This window comes from Magnolia sinica, chromosome 2 (genome assembly GCF_029962835.1).
Source record: "Magnolia sinica isolate HGM2019 chromosome 2, MsV1, whole genome shotgun sequence".
Lineage (NCBI taxonomy): Eukaryota > Viridiplantae > Streptophyta > Magnoliopsida > Magnoliales > Magnoliaceae > Magnolia > Magnolia sinica.
The window spans coordinates 38,441,792-38,467,651 of record NC_080574.1 but is presented as its reverse complement, the minus strand read 5'-3'; the positions used below and the strand labels follow the sequence as shown (position 1 = coordinate 38,467,651).

The window sequence follows — 25,860 nt, the reverse complement described above, 5'->3', positions numbered from 1 at the left end:
TCACTAGTGGGGGAAAAATTGACAAGTTGATAAGTCGGCTTATGGAATGGACCAACTTTACTTAACCAGCACGGGCCCGATAAAACCCGAGCCTACTACGGCATTTACGTTCAAAGACAAGCCGACCTTCAAGGAGGTTGATGCAATTGTAAGGACACATAAAGAATACGACTACGAGCCCATTCGAATCAATCGTGTTCTGACCTAATAGGTCAATTACAGATCAATCATAAGTTGGTCATAGGTCGAATATAGGTCAACCATAGATCAACCCCAGATCGATCGGTTACTATCCGGTTATAGCTCAGTCATAGCTCGGCCCTTGGACAGCCATAGATTGGCCAACGATCGATTAAAGGTCGGCGAAGTCCCATGACAATGTCAAGGAACATTAGTGCCCAGTTGAAAGGAACACATATCCTCTGACCCAACCATTGTTCAAAGATGGTGAATGCTAATATGTCAAGAGGATTAGAGTCGTTTATTCCCGAGTTGTCACCTGCCTATGGGAGCTGACCTAAATCCGAACTAGAGATTCGAGGAATTTCCTAACATCCTGAAGATCTTTCCCCCAGATATTCGGAGGATAAGATCAAATCCCAATAACTTCAGAAGCCGGTAATCTCGCAGAGATCCCAGATCCGAACAGATCTTCAAGATATTAGGAAGAGTCCTCATGCAATTGGACTCCCTTCCCTATATATAGAGATATCTCCAACCATCAAAGGTACGCACATTCTTACCCTAGCACTTGACTAATGTCTTTTTTCTGGAGATCCTACCCTACAAAAAAGACACCGTTCCTGAGTTAGGCATCGGAGAGTCCCCTATACTAGCCAGGGTTTCTTTTGTCTCTCTTTTACACCTGTGCAGTTTTAGGATGGTCAACCTTTGTTTCTCTTTTACACCCGTGCAGGTTTAAGAGGGTCAACCACGGAGGGTCTGCTAGAAAACTGCATCAACAAAGTTTAATACGATTTCCACTTAGAAAATAGAGGAGAAAAAGTACTCCTATATATAAATAAGGTCAAAAAAAAAAAAACATTGGTTTAAATGGATTGAATTTCTAGGGGAATGATCACATACATCTGAAACTATATGAGGCCCACCTTGTTGTGCCAGGACTATCCAAACCGTCCATCGGATGCAACTACCAATCCTTCTTTTGAATAAAACATTTTTGGGGAAAGAAAATTTTAGTTTGATTTGTCCAAAAAAGTTTTTTTTTTTTCCTATCTTCTTAAATACACGTAGTGGTGAGTTAAAATCTCCAGCTTCAGCTTTACCCAAATCCTCACGTTCAGCCCACATTAGATACGTGTCATTAGTTATAATTGTGTACTTTCATGGAATGGATGGGTGGGTAGGTCATCTGATATGTGAGATGCAAGGGAATGGTCCACCAAATGGGACCGAAAGATGGGACCCACTCAGATTTGGCAAATCTGAAAAAATAGAAACCGTGACCTAGTTGGGAGCAGATGGCCAAGAAAAGAAACATATAAGATAAAAGCAGCGTGGTATATGAAATTTTGGCTTACAATTTCAGACCAACCTTATGGATGGATTGGATCCCGCACCTATGTGCCATTAACCCACAGGTGGAGCAAGGAGATTTTTCCTTGTTACTACTATAATGCTCTTGGCAACACCCCCATGAACTTGGGTACTCCGTCAATGCCATGGCGGATATTAGAGGATGCATCGCTCCATTTTCCTCCAGTGGGAGGTAGGTTTAACCAATCCAGTAGGTCCGACCTATGATCTGTTCAAGCGTCTCTGGGGAATTACAACAAACAAGTAGCTTGCTAAGCCACTTTGAAGTTCCGCTCCCAGCAGATACACGAGGGGCCACCTGATGGACAGCTTTGATCATGCACAAGTGATGGCTGCATTTTTAAATGGCTTGGGATAATATACTCGTGTGAACTCCCAAGCTTATATATTTTAGCGACGGATGAGTGACTCCAGAAGAGTTGAGTATACACGTGTGCAGGAACCATCAGTATATTAAAACCCTGTTCAGGAATTATCCACTAACCAAGAAATTGAAGCCCTTTACAAGAATGACAAACACATCCAATGCAGTTACGACCAATGTTTCCAACAGCGTCATAGCTTGTAACTTACACAAAAGTGGCGTAGCTTATCCTTAACACTATGACCTCATGAAAATAGCTCATGTTACATGATCATTTGCATCCGCTACATGCTACATAGACTAGTGTATGTAACTCACTTTACAAGTAATATTAACGTTTTTAATGATTTATTATATTTTTCTACTTTCAATAAAAATTAATAAATATTTTCAATACTTCAGTAAAATAATACAAGTAGCAGTATTAAATAAGTTTCCTAGCTCTTTCTTTACCTTTCTGCTTATTAATGGTTGCCCTTTCCTATTACTTTATATTGTGTTTGATTGCACCAAAGATCTTGAAATACTGTTAAATTTCATTATTAATCAGTCTCATTCGGTGTAAAATATCATTAAATTAGTGCAAACTTAATTAAAAATCTAGAAGTATAGTACAATTCACACGACACTCCATGTAGCATACCCCTCACGCTTCGGAGAGGTGAACATGCTAAACGCTATCGGCTATTTTAAACACTACACAAGACATACATGCCCACTGTTACAGATCATCCAAATTACAGACACGGTTGGATGATTTGATCCTGATTGTCCAATTCGCGGTCATCAAATGGCAAGGATGAAAAAAGAACAGTCAACCAGGGCCCATAATTTCAACAATCTACATTGGAGTGCACGTATGCCGTGTGTATAGTGGACAGCCACACATTAGCATGGTCCCACAAACCACCAAAGTCCCAAGAGTATCATGTAATTGGTACTTACCCACAGAAATAGTAAAAGAGAGGATCCTTCAAAAAAAAAAAAAAAAAAAAGTGAAAGAGGTGAGCCAAAACCAAAAGACTGATACGAAATGGAAGTTCTCTGCTTTCAAACACCTCAAAGAAAAAGAACAATCTCTCAATTGAAACTCTTTAATCCCACAGCTTCTTCAGCTAACCTCCCTTTCAAACCTCACCAACCTTGAAATTCCAAACACTTCCCAAAGCTATTTAGCCGCCATAATACAACTCCAACTATTCTCATACATTTTGCATCAGTTTCGGGCTGCCTTTGCACCGACGGAGAAGAACTCAGAGATGACTTCGAGGGGCATGCCCTTAGTTTCCGGAACCTTCAAGAACACAAACACCCAAGCGATGACACATACAGCAGCATAGATTCCGAAAACGCCAGCGAGCCCGATTGAAGTGAGCATGACGGGTAACGTGTAAGTGACAATGATGTCCCCGATCCACATTGTAAGGGCACAGATGGCAATGCAGATGCCTCGGACGCGAGTGGGGAAGATCTCTGAGCAGAGGATGTTGGGGATTGGTCCGAAGCCCATGACGAAGCAGCAGAAGTAGACTACAACACTGACTGTGGAAAGTATAGCATGCACAACAGAGTTCATGGTCACAAGGTTGGATATGACTAATATGATCAGTGTAACTATCAAGACGGGGATTGTGGTGAGCAGCAGCCGCCTGCATAAGGAAAAGAACAAAACAGTAATGTGATCAAAGCAAAACAAATGGAAAGAAAAGATCTGATGTTGCGAGCAATTCGAATTTGATGTTTTGAGGAAACGTTTGGTGGATTCACCTTTCCAAGAGAATCCACACAAAACCACCCTGAGCTTCTAGAATGAGCCTGCTAAGGCTAATGCAACAATAGGATCAGAATCCCAGTCTTGCTATGTATGTGTGAGACTGTTTTCAGTAGCATTGTAGCGTAGCGTACACTATGTAGCCTAGTGTAGTTAAAACGCTACGTAGCGTATGTAGGTAGCGTAAGCTACGGGCATGTAGTGTAAGCTACAGAGCATGTAGTGTACACTACATGTAGTATAGTGTACAATATACCACAGGTAGCGTATGCTACTTGAAATCTCCTTTTCTTTTTTTTCTTAGTTTTTCTTCTATGCTAGTTCAACACCTATTTTTAAATGGTGGTGACTCATCCCCATCACAGGAGGCACTACACTAGATCAATTTGGACCCATCTAAATTGTGCTCCATATCGTGAATAGAGCACTTGGATCAATCCAGACCATCCAAATTGTCGTCTATATTGTGAACTTGTGATGTTTCAATAAATAAATAAAAAGAGGTCACACTTAAAGATGTCTTAAGGCAAAGAGACAGATTTTGCATGGAAATATGCAGTTGATGATCCAGATTCGCAGTCAAACACTCATAGGAAATATGGATTTTGTAAATTTTATCATATTTCTCTATTATTTTAATTAAAAAAGATTAGGTACCATGTAGCTTACGCTATGTTGTCGTCTATATTGTGAACTTGTGATGTTTCAATAAATTAAAAAAAAGAGGTCACACTTAAAGATGTCGTAAGGCAAAGAGACAGATTTTGCATGGAAATATGCAGTTGACAATCTAGATTCGCAGTCAAACACTCATAGGAAATATGCATTTTGTAAATTTTATCATATTTTTCTAGTATTTTAATTAAAAAAGATTAGGTACCATGTAGCTTACACTATATGCTATGTAACTTACACTACACGCTATAGAAGACCAAATGCCTACACTATACGCTACATGCTGTTTAAAACTGGTGTAAGATACTTTAAAACACTGGTGTGAGATACAGGCCGTTTGTGAAGTACTGCACCATTTGTGTGAATTGTGTCCTGAAAATCATGGCTGCCTGGTCATCAGTTTGGCCACACATGTAAGCAGAATGTGAGTGTTAATCAATCCTTTCTAACTCTCCACCCAATAACTTGACTGTCCGGTCTTGAGGACACAAGATTTACACAGAAAGCCCACCAAATGAACAGATTCGATTCCCAGCCACATTACCAGAGTAGGATTCCAAATCCCACTTCAGCTATTTGCCTTTGAACTTCCCTTTTTTTATTTGAGTAGGAAGTCTCTCTAATCACACCAAAACACCCTTGACTGTCAAGAGGCAAAGAGGCTGTTCGTTCCATGAGTCGAAAGCATATGACCATCCATAAGCAGTTTTGCCAAATAAAGAGGGGTTTGGAAATTTCTCATTCCAGCAGCATGTCTCCATGGGAAGAATGGACTTAACGACTTGAACTCAGTCGGGCTGCCGAATCTAAAAACCATGACATGAAGTGACTCTGAGAACTACAGTTCTAAATATCCTCTGAAACCCATCTATAAAAAAAACATATCCTTTGGCAGTAAGTTCTTGTTGCTGTGATTTGGTCAATGTGGATGGAGTGAAATAACAGAGTTTTCAACATTTTCATGGAGTCACCCAAGGCAGTTTTCCATAGGGCTAGAGGTCAGGTTGTATCTTCTTAAGATAATGACAAAAAAAAAAAAAAAGATCAAAACAAAAATAGGGAGGGTCCACAAATTTTTACATCTATCTATATTTATCCGTGAATCCATTGTATTTTAATCTGATCTGAACATTTTGATGTTCATAATTGATCATCAAATGTTTCTTTTAGATTTGTTGCTAGTTCAATGTTTTGATGGGGTAGGGCAATCCAATCTCTTTATTTTATTTTTTTTCTCCGATCGTATCTACACACCAAGCACTCGGGAGTGCCAGGTTTCTTGATCGAAAGCCTCATCCCTTATATCTTTAATGCACGGGGTCAATCGAAGCCCTTTTTTGGTATAATTGCACCTTGGGGGTGCCCCATTTGAAAGGGCTGTCAAAGGGAAGATATTATGGTTCTTGGAACGTGTATATTGGATTTTGCTTTGGCTGCTTTGGGATGATCCTTCATCATCCCTTGTTGTTTCTATTGTTGTTGTTGTTTTCCTTTCTCTCTTCTGAGTGGTTTTAATAAAACTCCATTGCCATTTTAAAACTATCATCTTAAACCAAGTTGACTCAGTTTCGGTTGGCAACAAAACAAACCACACTCCGACACCAGACCAAGTCGGATCAAGCTGGGACTACCTGTACTAGTTTCTGTCTCCAGGCTCGTTGCCCTCTGAAACCTCTAATTGAAACCATGCTGGACCCAAGTTATTGTATGCCTTCCAACCACTCATGCCACTATGGAAAGTAGACATAAAAAGATTGGAGTTTTCTCAACAAGAACTCCAAGGTGGACCTTCGCATTGTTGTTGCAACAAAAGAGGGCATTCTCGGAATTAAACAATCTTAATATGCAGAGGTACTTAAATTCCAAATTCTTGAGGCTCTTGAAAGATTGAGAGGCTTTTTTTGTCGTTTCTAGTCAATCTACTCTCTTCTTGAATGTTTCAATGGCAAGAAGAACTAAGGGCATGTTAGGATGCAACATAGAATTGAATTGCAATTATAAGTCAAATAAAGCGGAAATGACCATATCATAATTTCCTTAGCATTCAGGTGTGCGCTCCAAATTGCCATATCATTACTTTCACGTTGGACTTAAAAGGAATGTAACTGCAAGTAGAAGAAATTTGTCTTTTACCCTTTGATTAAATTGTTAACAAATCAGTTCACTTGTGCATCCAAACACAGCCTAGAGAGAGAGAGAGAGAGATTACCTTCTACCAGAGACATCCATGAGCCTCATGGCAACAGCTATACAAGGAAGCATCAACAAGGTCGTGACAGCACTGATAAGGAGCGACGACGAATCTGAACTGATACCGAAGTTTGCAAGAAGAACTTCAACACCTGCTTGCTCAAGAATTTGAGGGGTGTAGTAAAGAACACCATTTATGCCAGCAAACTGTAAAGCAAGGTAATATAAGCATGTCATTCACTTATCACTATAAATCACTTAAGGGGGCGTTTGGTTGCATCAAATGTCGTGAAATTTCATGATGAATCAGTCTGTTTGGTACAAAATGTCATGATATTTCATTATATCTTGTGCAACCAAACACACCCTAAAAGATTACTAGAGGTGAAATCCTTCTGTAGAGTGTAAACAGCACAGTAACTGTGTCAAAAATTGATCCAATACAGAAAGGAGAAAGCAGACCAAAGAAGAAAACAAGATGCTCAAACAAAGAGCCTAACATACTACCCAATGCATCTAACAAAAGTAGAAGAGGTCCACTTAGAAAGAACAGAACATAGAACAGATGATTTCAACTTGCAAACATACAAAAGGTTTCCAGATGAAAAAAAAAAATGCAGTAGCTCAAAATCTATGGCGTAGGAACCTAAAAAGGGAGGAATTATATGATCTAATCATGCCTTTTCACAGAATACAAAGGTGTACAAATCTGACAAGTAGTGAGGACCATGGTTCAGTTATCAGGCCATCCTATTGAAGATAGTTACGGTACATGGTCCATTGAGAGTGGTGTGAAACAAACAAGTGATCTAGATAAGTTAGCAAAACTCCATACTTTTGGGAAAAAACACGTACAAGTGATTAAATGTCTAAAACTCTGCAATTTGAGGGAGACAGTTGATGATTGGGAAAATTAAGGAGTTGAAGAAGTGTCTCATCTGAAAAGAGGGTGACAATTGATGATTTCTGCACCATCCACCCCCTTCCCCACCCTCCAACCCCAAGGTCCATGAAAGTTGAATATTGTTGGTAGCTCAACTGGTAACCCCTTTTGGAACCAGAGGGCGTGGGATGCCTCAATAGAGCAGACTATCAAAATCGGAGTTGAATTATTCACAAACCAGGTGAAAGCCTGCAGATTGGACCCACTGTCTCATTATCAAGGGGGTTGCGTGTGTGTGTGTAGTTCTCAAGTCCAACTGATTGAACTATAAATTACAGTCCACCCAGCAGATAACTTCCAACCTGTGATGCGTGTCCAACATCCAACCCGTCTAATAGGTTGGCCCTATCATGAGGATTGCCTTCAGCAAAAACCAGCCACATCCACTTTTCAAGTGGACCACACTTGTAATGTGCTATTTATCAATGGCTAGAAATTGTTTCCTATGTTGTGGTCTACCCAATGAGCAAATGAGGCTGATTTTTGAACTAGGCGATCCTCGTGGTTGGGCCAACCTATTCAAGGGGTTGGAAATTGCTCTCCGGGGAACCGGTTCTAATGCGAACTTCGTGAGAACTTCTAACACGTGATGTGGGCACAAAATCCGGATGGCCCACTAGCTGAATAGCCTTATAAAACCCCTACGGCTAACTTCTTGGCCTGATCCAAAAATCTGGTGAGCCATAGCAAAGCGGAAACAAATCAAGGGCCTGGGGGTTTCCACTTTGCTATGGCCCTCCAGATTTTTGGCTCGGGTCAAAAAGTTAGCCCTGGGGATTTCACAAGGTAACTCGTCTAGTGGACTATCCGGATTTTATGCCCACATCACATATTGAAAGTTCTCACAAAGTTCTCATGAGAACTGGTTCCCAAGAGAGCATTTGTGTGCGTCTTTACATTCTGATGCAAATTGCAAATGAATTGTATGGAATAAAAATCATATACATGTCAAGAATAACATGCAATGAATAAGAAGGGGAAATGAGTTGGATTTGAAAGAAGCATGTTCTTAAAGACTGGAATTCTTTATTTCAAAGTAAAACTTCTGATGAAGAAAGTAAAATAAATCAACACAAAAGAAATCAAAGGAGTGATTCATAGGATCAGAACAGCTACTAAATATCTACTCAAAGACTTCAAATGAAATAAATATAAATATAAATATAAATATACACACACACACACACACGAATTAATTCAAACTCTTCAACAGAGAAGCAATGATTTCAGAGCACGAGCTCAAATGACTAATCAGCACTGAATCAGCCTACCAACATAGATTGGTCTCTGTTCAATTTTTACATAAATGCAGGAAGGGAATTATATATAATGGAAAGAATATTCTAAATTACAGCAAACAGATATACATGATATTTGATTAAAAGCATAATTGTGCAGCAGAAAAATAATATATAAACAGAGGGAGAACAGCAAAGATTTATCACATTTGAAAAGAGAGATATATGGGCTCAAAGACAATTAATGGACAGAATATAGAGCTGAAACTTTAGAAAAAGGGGGAAATGATTTAATGTTCAAAAAAAAAATCAAAACAAATACAAGGGAAACAAAATTTCACTACGGAAGCTAAACATAATTTCAACAACTCAATCAGCCACCATATGCTAGAAACAGCCCAACACAATCTACTGACTTTAGCTTCCATGAAAACAACACCTGAAAGACTAAAGAACTCTTTTAACATGACCTATTTCCTACCTGCTCAAGAATTTGAATCCCAATCCCAACGATCAATGCATGCTTCACTCCTGGTTCCAAAAGACTGGCCCAACTTGGCCCTTTGATGGTTTCAGATGGGTGGACCATAGCGGGTCCGACTGGATGTTGCTCCATGAGCTCCTTGGAGTATAATGCAGGCTGGCTCACCAAAGCAGCAGCCTGGATGAACTCACCCTCTACAGGGACATCACCCCCAGGAAGCGAAACGATAGACCCACGGCGGGACCCAGGGACACCCTCCTGGTGCAAATAAATTCTCTTAAACCCTCCTTCCTTCTTCCCATCTTCCCCTTCTCTCTCAGACCATTTCCATGCCAGCTGCCACCCACCACCAATACCTGTACTGCTAACTGCCTCCCCAGCATTCCCTTGCATGAGACTGCTGTGGCGTCTCATGCTCAATACACTCCCATGAGCTGCCTGCGACGGTGGGACCATATCCTTCTCCATGCTCGTTGTTTGCCGTGAGAGTAGGGGGCTCTGCAAGTTGTCATCGGAATCATCTCCCGCAGCGTCAGATGCATAGTCCTCACCCTCTCTCGGGAGACTCTCCTCATCCCACTCTTCATTTTTGGTGGGCTGCCCTGCCATGCTGAACATGCTGCCAAAGTTCGGAAAGAGTGTGCTTCGCATGCTTCCCATCTCAGGGAGCTTCTCGTGGACGCTACCAAAGAGGGTGACCATTGGATCCATAAGGGGCACATTCTGACTTTCCATACTTCCATGGCGGGACACAAGACCAAGAGTACTTTGTCCAGTGACGGGTCTTGCAACCCAGGAGAGGCCTTCTTCAGGACCATAAAGCATGATCTTGTCCTTCTCAGCAGTTGGGTCCTGGTCATCAGCCAGATCATTGGCTGGGCCAATTATGTACTCTTCAATAGATGTTTCACCCCCAACTCCCAGGCCCTCAACCAACAAAGCCATTTCCCCTGTAGATCAAGGGTCAATCAGTACCATGTGCGATGCATTAGAGAGGTAAAGACATCACTAACAGTATGTAGAAAGAAAAGAGTGAAGCTCATTTTGAGAAATTTTTATTTCAACTGAAGAACATTTATAATTCTTCAGTCCCTGGAATACATTATTTCCCACACAAGAATGTAATAAAAAAATACAAACAAACAAAAAAAAAAAAAAACTTTTATAGCCACATGCTAGCAGCAAGCTAAATTGTTATGGAGGTGTCAAACAGACAAGTTCCTTAACATTTTAGTGTTAAAAGTGTCCTATTCGAATCGTATCTTTCAAAATTGTTCTTATAGAATTCATTGCTGGCATAAATGAGTACCTATCTACAGGAATAACTCATATAGTGAATTGTACTGTTATTCTACACTATCACAAGTGGTATTACTACTTAGGATATCTGTAACATGAAGGAAATTATTCTTGCTTTTGATCTTTCAGCTTTCTTGATGCAAATTAGTGAAGGAACTATTTTGACAAAATAATTGGACAGTTCTGGATTGAGCACATTTGCACTTATTTTCCATCCCTATTGAAGTTTCCGTCAAATAAGAAAAAAATCACCTGGAAGCGACGTAGAGGGATTCTATGAAGCAGAGACATGGTGTGTCAAAGGATCTCAACTTCCCAACATTAACATGCATATAGAATCTTAGGTGACAAGCCAGGATATCTCCCAGACGAATACCATCAAAACTCAAATCTGACTGTAAAATGGTTAAATAGATAGAATCCTCTCACCAAATACTTCTTAACTGGATTCTGTGTATAAAGAAAGATAAAGGTAAAACCACTTTAAAAATAAAGCAACTTTGTTTTTTACAGAATTACAGAAGTAGAACCACTTTATGCAAAAGACAATTATTAGGTTTCTTTTATTTTTCCCTCTCTCTCAAGTTCAATTAACAAATAGAAGTTTGAATATTTGTTAAATATCATTATCTTCTTCCTGTACTCACTGATTTATTTGCTTATAGAATATTTATTTTCTTAAATTAATTAAGATATATTGCCAAATCCATGAGCCCAATCTTGGACTTCAATGAATTTGATCCTGCTATTGTGCTCCAGCTAAATCAACCATTAATAGAAAAAGGATGAGACCAAGTGCCAGCTCGTCCTTCTCTTCGTTCCTTTCCTTGCAAAATGCCACGTGATCATTGCATGATCATCTGTCTGTTCCCCAATTTGTCAATGGTGAGGATCTTGATCTTAACTGCTAGCCACCTGAAAGCCATACCACCCATATCTCCAAATTTTCTGAATCAGGTCACCGGCTTGAGGCAAACCTGGAGCTTGAAGTGCCAAGTAGAAAGATCTCACTGTATAGGCTCCGGATTTGTGAAGGTTCCGAACCATGGTGTGCCATAACGGCCGTTACGGGGCCGTAAAGGCTGTTATGTAAAGGTAATGCTGACAATCATTACACATTACGGGGTTGTAACGGCTGTTATGGAAAAATAACATGCAACTGCCATTACGACTCCCATAAAGGCCATACCGGCCTTGTTACTATCCGTTACAGGGCAGATACGGGTTTTTTAGGTTTTCTTTTTCAATTAAAAAAAAAGAGAGACCATAACGGCCATTACAACATGTATTGTAAAGATAACGGTGGTGGCCGTTACGGAATACCTTGTTCCAAACCCATTTATACCTCTCAAGATATAAGTTCCCTCAAGCATGAAGCAATTCCATCATGCTCATCATTGTTCGATATTTCGGTATTGCGTTACGTATCGCATCCTCAGGATACAGATACGTATCGATTATCGCATAGGATATATCATTTGTATCAGATAATTTATCGCACTTTTTGGGAAACATGGGGAAACATTGGGAAAATGGTTAAAGGTTTCCTAAGCTATGCACTGTAACTAATGTAACTATATTCAAATTGAATGCAAACATTTAGAGGGTATGTGATGATCATTTCATCAAACACTCCTAAATACTTCGAAATTAGTCTTAATTGATAGCTGGTTGAAGGGAAATTTTGAAAACAAATAATAATTTTATAATCTTTTATTAAAAAATGCTCACCGGATCGAAAATGTGAGAAATATCAGCACTACCTGTGCATAGATATATTATGGAAGAAGGGCCACGTTGATCAATGAATACAACCACAAAAGGGTTCTTGTTGAATTCTAATTAAGGTATTCCGTAACAGTAATGATGGCCATAACAATCATTTCCGTTACCTTTACGATACGGGGTATAATGGCCATTACGGGGGCCGTAAAGGCTGTTACAATCTCTTTTTTTAATTATTGGAAAAAAAAATAAAAATCTGAAAACTTGTATTGACCCCATAGTGGTACATTATGGACCTGCTGTGGCCTTTACGGGAGGCATAACGGGCCATTACAGAGGCTGTAACGGCCTTTACAGCCTATTTTTTCCATAATAGTCGTTACGGCCTTTACGACCCTGTAACATGTAACAATTGCCATCGTTACCTTTACATAACGGCCTTTACAGCGCACCATGATTCTAATAAGAAAATAGGAAGCTTAGATAAACCATCATACTGAACTAGAATAGTTAAATTGAGTTTATAATTTTTATTTTTTATTATTTTTTTGGTGAAAAATGAGTTTATAATATAATTGTTGCCCTGAGAATCTGATAATTTTTATTATTCATGTGGTTGTCTCATTAACAGGCTTGAATAGCATAAAGGAATGCCCCGAGAGGCTGAGCGAAGCATAAGTCATGACTAGATGATTACATGGTGTCCCCCAAAGTTACCAACAGATGGGAGGTAGAAAATGGTATGTTTCCAATTGCATTCATTCTGGAATGTTAAAATGTTCTATAAAATACTACTGGATATGAAATCTGGCTTGCAATCTTAATGAGAGTTACAACAGGCAAGTAAAACATCTATTTTCCTTTTTATCATCATCAAATAAAATCTACATAAAATGTCAATATCTGCACTTTCTAAAATTAAACAAGAAATAAACGCTCAAGCAAATGAAAGTATGAGATCCTAAATAGCATAAGCTGCATAACAACATGAATCATTGGAATAGGCCCATGCGGAGCCGTGCATGATAGTCACTTTCTTTCCATGTTCTAAATTTAACTTTGTTGTGTACGATAAAATGTAAAAGAAAGTATCCCGAAACGAAACGAGTCCAAGATCAAAACAGAGAACTCAATGTGATATGCCAATACAGCTCCAATCTAATCCAGATACATAATCAATACCAAAGTTAACCAGTCAATATGGTATAACAAATCTTCGTCTTCCTTCTAGGGATCTTATACCCCGAGGTCGCAGTTCACTGACTGGTGAAAGATCAAATTTTATTACAATGTGAGTGATTCCACATGAGGGAATGTCAAGACATTTACGCCTCAGAGAAATAGCATACTTATTCAGACTGGTTATGAACATTTATGCAAACAAGTTCTTTATGTTTCGGCTGGCCCCATGGAAAGAAATAAAACAATATCGTAGAGATCTCCAAGAACCATATTGACATCAGATAATTTAGAAATGCTACCGACAGAAGGCGCCCAAGGAAACAGCCAAGTTAGAAAGTCATGAGACTTCAGTACTACTAGAAATTTGGAATCGAGTGAATATTGACATCGTATGACACAGACTTTCAATTTGAAATAGGATTTTGTTCAAGCAGGGGGAAGACCCCATTATGCAATTGGTGGAATGGCAAAGTGCATCAAATTAGCTCAAATTGGCAAGAACACTCAATGCAGGAAAGAGCCAGCTAATGGCCACTCTGCTCAATGAAAATATATTAACCTCCAAGCGACAGACATAACATAACTTGTAACAAAGAATAATCAGTATTTGTTTAGAAATTAAAAAAACAAAAAAAAATTGAAACTTTCCAACAGAATTACAGACCTGAGACATCTTCCCTGCCCCGCAGCCTCTGCAAAACCTGTTTTGCCTCCAGCATCCGCCCTTTACTTACAAGCCACCTTGGGGACTCCGGCAAAAAGAATATTGTTAAGAAAAAGTATAGAAGAGAGGGAATAGAGAGAACTCCAAGCATCAATCTCCAGCTCGGTGAGTCCATCAATGACATCCCAAAAACCATACAGTATGAAAGAAACATTCCACCAGAACCACTGAACTGCGGAAGGGTATTCAACAATCCTCTTATATCAGATGGGGCCGTCTCAGATATGTAAACAGGAACAAGTGTCACAGCCAAACCAATTCCAAATCCATCTATAAGCCTTGCCAAGAGGAGCACATAAACATTGGGAGACCAAATCATCACCAGACCACTAATGAAGTAGAGAACTGAAGAGATTATAAGCATAGGGCGCCGGCCAAGCCAATCCGATATCGGCCCAGAGCAAGTTGTAATAACCGTTGCTCCAATAAGTGACATGGCGACAATTAATCCTTCTATAGTAGGCTCACTTTCCAGTTTAAATTCCTTCTTTATATAAAGGACAGCCCCTGAACAAAAAATAAGAAAAAAAATAAGAAATATCAAATGTGTGAATCTTTCTGTCTGGATTTGATTTACTCGTTTTTATTTTTTTTTTCCTTTTGGAAAAATCAAAAAAAAAAAAAAGAAAAAAAAAAGAGAGTAAGCAGCAGTACCATGGCCAAGTCCAACGCATATGTATCACTTCCGAACACATGAAATGCCTTGAAATTTTGGAATTAAATGGTTTTTCCCCTTAGAATGCCATTCTTAAGCCATATATAGGTTTAACATTTTATTGAATATTGATGATACATTTTATTGAAAAAACAGAAACAAGATATCTATGGAAGGGGCAGAGATTGCCCCACTACAAGATTGCTCCCTCAATCACCCTCTCACATTGCCAACTTAAATGGAACAATGAGATGAGGGAAGCAGTGGAATAAAACATTCTTATGTCCATGAGAGCCCAAGGTACCTGCTATTGTAGCATTATCCCATCCTTGCAACAAGTTACCAATTGAAGCAGCTATTGCAATAAGCGCGGCACCTTTCATCTTCTTATGATGAATGATACTCTTACTACCGGTTGACTGACTAGCCTGCCAAAGAAAATCCAAGATCAGAGGTTAAACACTCCACTCCACCAACCATAAAGTGCATTTCTAACAAAAATAGTGATCCATTAACCAACAATTAAATGGAAATTTATGGAGATGAACCTCCTAACAGAGAAGTAGGAAACTAAGGCCACTAGCTCATGCAAAGAAGGAAACAACGAGTTTCACCCAAATACAAAGATGAAGATGCAAGATAAAGAATATTCTTGGCTTGAATCTATTGTTATCCAAAGTATTGAATAAACATATAGATACATACTAGGAAATTGTTTGATCTAAAAATATATTCAGGCCATCAAACAAACACATCAAATGCAACCAACCTACAACTACCCTAAATCCTACCTAAAACACAACTGCATACCTGTTGAAGATCTGAGAATTATGACCAACAATTCAGCAATGGCGAATTTGAAGATCATATCAAGAAGTCGAAATATCTATGAAATCCTTACATCAATACATTCGGAAAACAGTACTGCAATCTGGCTCATTGACTGGATCCTCATATCCAGAAAAATACCGATGGACAAGGTAATATGATTCCCCAACTACAAAAGTGGGAAAGTATAGAGAGCTAATCCTATCACTCCGCTCTCTGACAGCTGCACAGCTTGCTGCAAAAGTATCGGCCACCCAATCCTCACTCCCGTCACCGATAACAGCTGAAGCTCATCCAAAAAGCTCAAAATTAGCTAAAAGTCGCTGCTTATCAACTTCAGGTAGCTCCGATTTGTGTTTCCGGAACAAAAGTCACCTCTGATCTCAATTCCAACAGGTTTCAGACTCGAAAGTATCAGAGATCTCAAAAGACCTTGGATTTTGAAGCCAAAACCAAAAATCAGCAGAACTGATCAAAAAAAAAAAAAAAAAAATCTACTCGAAAATCCAAGTAATATCTTGATCCCCGTTTTACTTCTCCAAATACAGACTCTCTCGAATTTCCAGAATTCGACAGCTCAGACCTGCTTTTTCCCTCACAACCCACCAGAGATATCGAAATCCACCAATTTTCTGCTCCAAAAAGCGAAAAAACTCCAAAATCTCTACCTACAGCCCTCGAATCCGTTACAGATCTGTAAAATCTCCGGTTTACGTAGCAAAAGCTGCAGACTTCGATGAATCTTCGAATTTCTACAGCTCAAAACCACGATAACCTCCCATTTCCAACTCCAAACACTAAAAAAATAAACAAACAGAAAGGAATTCGATTTTCGCCGAGAAAAAACCCTAAAATCTTCGAAATCTTCGAATCTCCACCGCTCAGAAGAGCCTCTAAACCCCAAAATATCAGAAGAATTCCAGTTCTCGCCAGGAAAACCCTACGATCTCTGGAACATTCGTGCTCCTGCCCTCCAGAAGCGCGAAAAGCTCTGAAAAGGCCGGAATTCCCGTCTCCGCAGCAAAATCCCTATATTTCAAAGGATTTCTTTCCGATTTCTTCCGTTTGAGAGAGAGTAGGAAGCTGTCGGAAATCCCTACTATTTATACACGCTGAGGAGCATCTGAGAATCTGAAAGCCTCTGAAAAAATCTGGAATTTCTTATTATTTTTATTTTATTTTATTTGCTTCTGGAAATCTACCTGTCAACGGAGAGGAGAGGAAGGATGAGAGATGGGATCAAAGACCAGAAGCTGCGGAGGTAGAACGTGGCTGTGTTGTGGTGATCTGTGCCAGTTTGCAGAGTATTTATAGGCATGCGCGGAAAGAACAGAAATGGTATAATTGTAAATACGGTAAGGAAAGGTTAAAAAAGGATTTTGCTTTGGAGGAGTTATATCATACACATGCTCCGAATGGCAATTGATGCACGGGCACTCAGAAATTGTACACGTGGCATATATTAACACAAATAAAACCGACTTAGATTGTGAATCCTACTGTCTCCAGCTTAAAATCCAGATATTGAAAATTTTCAAACTTTAATTAATGAACACTTGTTGTTGAAATGGACCATTGGACATTTTCATTTGTAACCGTCCAAAAATTACCACAGATTATCAAATAAGCTAATGTGAAACTTACAGATACCGGTTATGATGTTTTAGGAAGTAACAATCACTTTATTTGGTTATCCAAATGTTAGATTACTAGACGGTTTTTGGACGGTTATAGATGAAAAGTATCTAATGATCTTATTTAGATAAGCAGCTGATCAGAGGTTAGGATTGTACAAGCAACCTGATTTTTAGGCTGTAACTTAGCAACCGTACGTCCCACAGCTTTAGTTGGTTTGATTTAATTTAAAATACGCCAGGCCTACCAATTTTAGGTGCTGCGTATCAAGAGTCATACACCGGAGTATCTCTCTTTTTTTTAAAATTTCTGTCCGTTCGGGAGCGGATTTGGTGGGACCCCAGATCCACCGAGGTGGGTGGGACCCCTCCCTGTGGGGCTCATAGTGATTTATGTGCCCTAAATCTACACCGGCCCATCCTAAAAATGAAGCTGATTCAAATCTTATGTGGACCACAGGTTGAATGTTTAATTTCCATCCAACCTGATGATAAGGTGACAAACACCTGGATGAAGAGACCACACAAACATCATTTTGATCCAAAGCTTTTATAGCCCCACAAGAAGTTTTTAACCGTCAATCACCATTATTTCATGTACTATGATCCATCTACCAATTTGGAACTACTTTATTTTTTGGATCGTGCCCTAAAATGAGCTTTCAATATGGATGGACGGTGTGGATGTAGTCACAGACATCACAGTGGGCCCCACAGTAGTCCAGGGTCTCACCTAACCCGCTCCCATTGAGTTCATGGTTGGAAAACCAGGATCCGACTCGCTGAACAATACTAGCTGATGATGTTTGGACAGTTTTTAGCTGAATTAGGAACATTGGTTATTTTTCATTTAACTGTCCAAAGAATATCCATAAATCAGCTATTTATGCAGCCAAATGAGGGAAATTTTGGGTCGATGATACATCTAAACTGGGATGCACTATCTGAACCGTTTAAGTTAAGCGTTTTTGTCGCGAATGTACAATTTGTTATGCACGTGTATCAGCCATTAAGAGCTCCCCAAAATATCAAAGTTTTTCTCCTCTATTATTTAAAGGAAATTATTTGATACTCTGGTTGCGTTTGACACTTGATACACAGGCACGTACAAATCACACGTACAAATCATACACATGAAAAATATTGACTCAAATTTGAAACCAAGTAAATTGTACAAAACATTGTTGCTAAGCTATGGTATAAAAATTAAATTGCTTGAACCATCCTATCCACTGATTCACGGGCACTTGTTATTTGAAAAAAAGACCATTTGAATAATTTTCATTTTTAACTGTCCAATCAAATAGCAGATCATTGGATAATATTAACATATTGTTTGTGATTCATCTACGCTGGTGCTGGTAATTTTGGCAGTTTGAATTGATTGCATCCCATGCGTGCAATTTCTCAATAATATATACGTGCATGCATGTTATCTACCACACTTTGCTGGAGTATCAAAGTATTTATCATTATTTCATTGGATTGGCTGTTTATAATCACTTTGCTGGATCCGCCGGAGCTAATTTTCACCTAAAATTGAGTATAAATAGTGTCAACTGTACCATTTTAATTCCAAAAAGGGCATATGCTGGTAAATTAACTAACATGGTCCAACAAAAATGCAAATATTGTCATTGGATTCCTCCAACCACCAGATGATAAGCTTACTAACAGGGGTCATGATGGGCCATGCTGTGTGGTATAGGTATGTGTGAGTGTGTAGTGAGGGTGTAAAATATAAAATGGGGTAATTTTTTATTATAGACGCGACCTTCCATCTACCTTCCTTTTTTCGATTCGAACAAAACCTATCTTATCAATCTAGACTTCTACACGTACGGATGAACCAATAAAGACGAAAATATTCCTACTTTTTCAACTGCTTTTACTTGAAAACTAGAGGTATTTTTGTCCAAAATCCTATTTCCGTACCTGAAAAATCTACTTTCATAACATAAGTTTTTTGCCGTTCAAAAAAAAAAAAAAACACATAAAAGGTAAGCATCTACTATGCTAATTTTTTATATAAAATGGGCTAAAGATGCTTTGATTGTGGCACTCGTTGTGAAGAATAAGCCAAGCTAGCCCATAGGTAGCCTATCTACTTGGTATTTTTAACATACACACTCACACCATAATGGGTACTCAAGCCCATGACCTAATGAGCCTACTACTAGGCGTGAGTAAGAACTCATTCAATCCATGACAATAAAGTTGTACACAAGTAAAGCTAGCTTGAAAAAAAATCACTCGACTTGGCTCGATGTAGCTGGATTTGACTCAACTTGAATAGCGGCTAGACGTGAGCCAAGCTTAATATGGCCTTGCTCGTTTGAAAATGAGCCGAAGTCGAGTAGAGTAGAGCTTAACCCAACTCGGTTTGAAGCTTGAAGCTTGATTCCAAGCTTAGTTAATTCAAGCTCGGCTTAGCTCGAAGCTCGAAACTCAATTCCAAGTTTGATTAGCTTGAGCTTGAATAATAATATAAGAATGCTCACCTACGCATCAATTCTAATGAGAACTTGTTGAAACTTTTTGAGAACTCATCTCTTGTAATATGAGCCCAAGATTTGAATCATTCATGTGATACAGCACCTCATGAAGCCCCAAGGGCCCAAATTTTACCTTGATTTAAAACTTCGGTTGGCCATGGCAAAATGAAATAGTTTCCTGCCTTGATTTACCTTCATCTTTTGCCATGGCCCACCAAAGTTTTAAATCATGGTAAATTTTGGGCCCTTGGAGTTTCATGAGGTGCTACATCACATAAATGATTCAGACCTTAGGCTTATATTACAAGAAATGAGTTTTCAAAAAGTTTTATTACACACACACACATATGGATATGGTACCATGAGGTCGAGTGGGCTCCTCTATGATGTGTGTTGAACATCAATACTGTGCATTTAATGGGTCCTATTAAAGTTTTGGGATATTTCAAAAATCAGCCATGTACAAAACTCAGGTGGGCCATACCTTCTATAACCATGTGAAGACATACCTAAATATATATATAAAAGCACTTGGTGGAGCCTATCTGAGTTTTGAATGCGGCTGAAACTTTGTCTGGCCCCTCATCCAAGTGGGACACATAATAGATGGGCTGAATTCATGAACCACAACTTAGTGGGCCCAAAAAATAATTATGAATGTTTTAATGGGAGGGTAACCCCTCTTAACTGTTGTATGTGGTGCGGCCCACCTAAGTCATGGATTGACTTGACTTAGCATTTCAGTCACACGGCCCGCACCCACCAAACTCTCTCTCTTTCGATGGTGAATTTTTATGTAATTGTTTGAAGAATAAAAAATCCAAATCTCAAAAGGTTTTGAATCTATGATTTACAAATTAAAATGTTTGGAGGTTGGATTAAGTTAAGTTGGGGCCAGGAGTTGGAATGGTAAGTTTGAGCATGAGTTTAAGAGGAGTAAATATGAGTTAAACCGAGCTCCAATAGTAAGCTCGAGGGTGAGCTTAAGCTTAAGGAGAGAACGAACAATTCAAGCCCATCTTGGCCCACCTCGACTTGAGTCGGCTGGATGTGTAGCCCTAACAATAATTATCTTTGAAAAAAAAAAAAAATAAATAAATAAATTTAAAAAGAAAAAGAAAGAGCACACTACCAAACATGGCAAGAGCTGTGGCAGATACATGCCGTTCATGGGGGCACTCTTGTGTAAATCAGTGGATGTGCTTAAAAAGAAACAAGGAATGTGTTGATTAAAAGTATACCTCTGGCCCACACAAATTATTAGGAAGTTGAGACTTTTTTCTACGGGCACCTTCACCGTAGGCTCTCATTACCTAGATCACATACGTGTGACAAGTGTATTTTTATTTTTTATTTTAATTTTATTTTTATACACACGCACACACACCACCACACACTCACGCCGTAGTGGGCTTTCACCACCTATAGATACTCGAACCCTTGACCGGGTGTTGAAACTCATGAGAGTCTACCACCCAAGCAAGAGTAAGGATCCAATGACAAGTGTAAATGGATCTCAATCCAAACAATAGAAATTGTGGGCCCTACAATGGATGGATCAAAAACTCAAACATCGACCTGAATCATCGAATCATGCTACATTTATCTTGAATTTCCATCATTAGCTATTACCTCTTCATCCATCTACTTGATGGATGCCATTTGGATGGTCTGGATATTCCATCAATTTTTGTATGGTTTCGTCACGCAGCCCAGCTGTATATACCCCATTTACGCACGCTAAATGCATACCTATAATACACGATACTTCCCCAGAGTACCATATTAGACTGACCGCGTTGTTGGATTTTGGGAAAGAGAGAGCGTGTCTGCCAGCGGACCATTTTAGAAAGATTTTACGGTGGGATGCATACAAGGACACGGGTTCCCCGCAAAAGCCTTTAATAGCAACTTCTTGCGATGGAAAACTATGTGGGGCCCACCGTGATGTTTGTAGTAAATCTACCACGTTCATCATTTTTGCAAGATCATATTAGGAAATGGGCCCAAAAATGATCCAAATCCAAAACGCAAATAGGCCGGACGTCAGGAAAATGTGTAGGTAAATTCCTACCATTGAAACCTATGTGGGGTCCTCCATGATGTTTATATAGCATTCACACCGTTCATAAGGTCATTCTTACTAGGATGAACTGGAAAAATTAAAAATTAGCCTGATTCAAAACTTATGTGGCCCCACGCATGTTTCAACCATGAACATTTAATCCTCTGTCAGATGGGTCACCTGAGTTTTGGATTTGGGTCAGTTTTGGGCCATGTCCTAAAATGGTCTGGAAAAATGAATGGACGTCGTGGATTTCCGTAAACATCTTAGTGAGCCGCACGTAGCTTCCTATGGCAGGAAGTTTCCTCCCTGAGGCTTTGCTAGGAAATCTGTGTCCTGTACTTTAAAGAACAGAATTTTGTGAAAATACTACCTAAGTAATTTAAAATTTATATATCAGTGCCTTTACTGAAAGAAAGGAATTTTGTAAAAAGACTATATAAAATTTATATTTCAATACATTTTTAAAAAGGTTTACAAAAAGCTACTCATTAATTGATATAATTATCATTCCACAAACTTTCATTTTGTTTCTTTAATGCCCAGTAGGGTGGGGTGCAAGCAAATGGTCGATTGCTTAGGTGGGCCCCATTATGATATTTATATAAAATTCACCCCGCTACCAAGTGTCACCTCATATCCAGCATTCAGGTGAACCACAAGAGAGGAAACAGTGTAAAGGCAATCATCACCTTCCAAAATTGCTTTCCCTTGATATGACCCACATAAATCATGGATGAGCCTAAATTTCAGGTATTGGGCCAAAATTTTGGTGTGGCATCTAATGCTTGAAGTGGATTTCATATTATCACCATGGTGGGCCTCGTAAAATTCAATGGTGGATGTCTCTCTCCTAACTTTTTTCTTGGGTGTGGCTCCAAAAAAAAAAAGTTTCAATGTCCATCTCTCACTCTATGGAGAGATTATTACTAAAAATGAATGGAATACAACCCCAATCTTGATTTTGATGAACCCACCATAATATTTAGGTAAGATCCACTTTGACCATTAGATATTTAGTATAATATTAGAGAAAAGATTTTTTATTTTTTATTTTTATTTTTATTTTTTTTAGGGTTGGCCTGTGATTTTGGTGGCCCACATCAAAGGAAATAATTGAAAGAGAGGCATCCGCCTTCGATTTTTAACCGGGCCACGGAGATAACTATATGAAATCCACTCCAAACACTATATTCCACACAAATACTTAGGTGAGAGTTGCCCCTGCACACTATTTCCAATGATGTGGCTCACATGAATCACATATGGAGCTAAATTTTTTGGCCCCTGGCCTAACATGGGGCGACTCACCTCATGGTGAATTTAGATTTTACATAAACATCATGGCAAGGCCCACTTAAGCCACCAACCCATTTGCTTGCACGGTTGCTATGATGAAAGGCAATGGAATGATAATAATATTGATTAATGAAAGAGCATTTTGAAAAAAGTATTGAATTTATACATTAATTTCGTTGTTAAAATTCCCTATAATGAAAGGCACTTGCATTTTCAGCTTGTTTCCAGTTGGTTGCGAAAAACAAAGTCTGGTTTGTTGCTAGTCACAGTCAAACATTTGACTGCTCTTCAGTTAATCTTCCTTAGTTGTCCTTTTGTGGGCTTACAATGCATGGCCTATGATAGAGAAATCATTCTAATCGGATTACCCTAGCTATTAGATCTGAGGCATTAAAAGGAGTAGCCTACATTCAAAAGGGAAATGATGGGTCTAATCCACCAAATCGGGTTAATTCTGTATCACGAGACATCTCCCTGAATGATCCAACAATACCATATATGTTTGAGTTGTGTAGGACCTACCATGATCTGTACGTAGAATTCAATTTTTTTTAAAAAAATTTGGTGAACCCTCTCACCCTCACTGCACAAACCAAGAATCATCACAATGCAAAACTTAGGTGGGACAACCATCTAGTAACATATTCATATAAATTGACATCGTGTGGCCTACATGAGTATTAAAATGGCATGAGAATTGGTGTGATGCTACATCTTGATAGAGCTTAACTGATGAATGGGTTGGATGGCATATAAACAACATGTTAGACCCCACATTTTATTTGAATGTACAAATTAGGCTAAGTTTTAGAATCTAGGCATAAAATGGGGATGCATTATTATGGGTTGGATGCCATTCTCACATCACGATGGCCCCCACATAACTTTGGATGATTTTGTTTAAAGTGCATACGCACTAAGTATAGGGATACATTGGCTATTAAAGGTGGCAATGGGAGGGGCCGAGTATGGCCTGGTCATGACTAGGCTTAATAGGCCTTAGCCCTGGCCATAGCCCTATAGGGTTGGTCTGGTAAGAAAAAAAGTGAGATGATCAATGGATGGGGAAAAAAGTGATGTGAACAAGGGATGTAAAAAAAAAAGTGAGATGATAAAGGGATGCAATTTTCCAATCTAAGAAGTATTTTGGGCTAATCACTCCATCCACGATGAAGCCCAATCATATCAATGGCTGTGATCTTTGGAACATAACCCAGATATAAGATTGCTTCTAAACTCCAATCCATTCTTTGACACGCTTAATGATTAGATAAAGGGCCAATGGGCATGGCTGGGCAACTCATCATTGACTTTATTAGAATTGTGCATTGGAAAACTAATGTGTATACTAATTTATTGGGCATGTGAATGTGATAGGTTGAATATCAGCCATTACTCTTGATGATCATGGATTACATTGGACAATGTGATATGCCTTAAATAATATATGGTGTTGTCTTAAACTTATTTGATATAGCTTATATGAGAAGTTATTTCTCTAGTTCTCGAAAATTTGAGATTGGACACAATGGTTACTGACCAAAGAGAGTTGTGTTCCATGGATCTTAATACTTTGATGAGCTATAACCCTTACAAATGCTTGGGGCACAACTGTGGACATCATGTTTTGAGATGTATGGCTATTCTGTTTGAGGAGACTGTCTTGGATCAGGATAAAATGTCTTCACTATCTGAAGCTAACTTGGTCTCAATTGTGCCTTTTGCCTTATCCCACATAAGAGAGTGAGTGTACCATATGAATGTAGGATTTTAATGTTAGATATTTGGATACTTGCATTGGAGGATCGAGTCCAAGTCAATAGTCTAAAATCTCATTAGCTTAGACTTTGATAATGTAAATGACTTTATGTGCACGAAAGATGATTATCCTTATCCTTGAGGGCTTTTATGATTCCTAAATATAAATTGGACGACTTTATCCTTTTTTATGAGGCTTCATAAAGCTATTAAAATAGGTGATGTTGGAATCATCCATTAAGGTTCATTAATTTTGCACAGGTTAATATGGGATCCATTAGGTTTACCTAAGGACTTGTTTAAGGAATTGTTTATCATATTCCCATAAATGATTTTATTTATTTATTTTTTTTTTTAAGGCTAATATGGGATCCATTGGGCTTACCTAAGGAATTATTTAAGGCTACATCTTATGAAATTAAGGACTCATTAAATAAATTTTCTACTATATTTAACACTTAAAAACATTTTAATCATCTTTATAAAGGTTTTCAATCATTAAAGTTTATTTTTTTTTTAGCCATTAAAAGTTATTTTATTGCATTTAATGATGATTTAATGGCCATGATCTGAGTGTCTACCACATGATTGATATGGAATTTTAATATATGGTGGATGGCTGTTGAGGGTCAAATATTGCATATCAGACCCCATTTATTACCTGGATTTATGAATATGGTACTGTTTAACGGCCCAATTTAATTGTGTTTATGCTGCAAGGTGTGTTTATGTGCTCGGACGGAAACAAGGTGCTAAAAGCATGGAATTAAAGCTCAGAATTCACCAAGGCAAGTTACGGACTCCATGGGACCAAGATCGAGGACTCACACGCCGGAGATCATAGAAATTCCAGCCACTCACCTTAAATAAGCTTGAAAGATGTCTAGAATGCAAGATCACAAGGTTCTCACCCTCCGTTCGGCTCAAAAATTCATCCATGGCCTGGGGACTATAAATTAACCGTACAAATCAAA

The 25,860-nt window shown here is 38.7% G+C and overlaps 1 protein-coding gene across 2 annotated transcripts; it reads right to left on the bottom strand.

The window, feature by feature from the left end:
* Positions 1–2,721: 2,721 nt before the first annotated feature.
* LOC131236983 (monosaccharide-sensing protein 2) lies at positions 2,722–16,979 on the bottom strand. Of its 2 annotated transcripts, none has more exons than XM_058234582.1 (6): positions 16,838–16,979; positions 15,112–15,235; positions 14,093–14,659; positions 9,220–10,172; positions 6,577–6,764; positions 2,722–3,570 (listed from the first exon to the last, which is right to left on the bottom strand). In XM_058234582.1, exons 2-6 carry the CDS (start codon positions 15,188–15,190, stop codon positions 3,138–3,140), a joined length of 2,220 nt encoding a protein of 739 aa, XP_058090565.1. In that variant the 5' UTR covers positions 15,191–15,235; positions 16,838–16,979; the 3' UTR covers positions 2,722–3,137. The 2 variants fall into 2 exon arrangements, with proteins under 2 accessions (XP_058090565.1, XP_058090564.1); XM_058234581.1 differs by having other exon boundaries at positions 15,618–16,919.
* Positions 16,980–25,860: the final 8,881 nt, after the last annotated feature.

What these genes read in the sequence shown, in the direction of transcription:
- LOC131236983 (XM_058234582.1), bottom strand. Translation starts at nt 15,190, where the DNA reads ATGAAAGGTGCCGCGCTTATTGCAATAGCTGCTTCAATTGGTAACTTG. An exon ending in GGATAATGCTACAATAGCAG is followed by an intron (nt 14,660 to 15,111) that starts GTACCTTGGGCT and finishes TTTTTTGTTCAG; the next exon opens with GGGCTGTCCTTTATATAAAG. An exon ending in GGATTCAAATTCTTGAGCAG is followed by an intron (nt 6,765 to 9,219) that starts GTAGGAAATAGG and finishes CTTGCTTTACAG; the next exon opens with TTTGCTGGCATAAATGGTGT.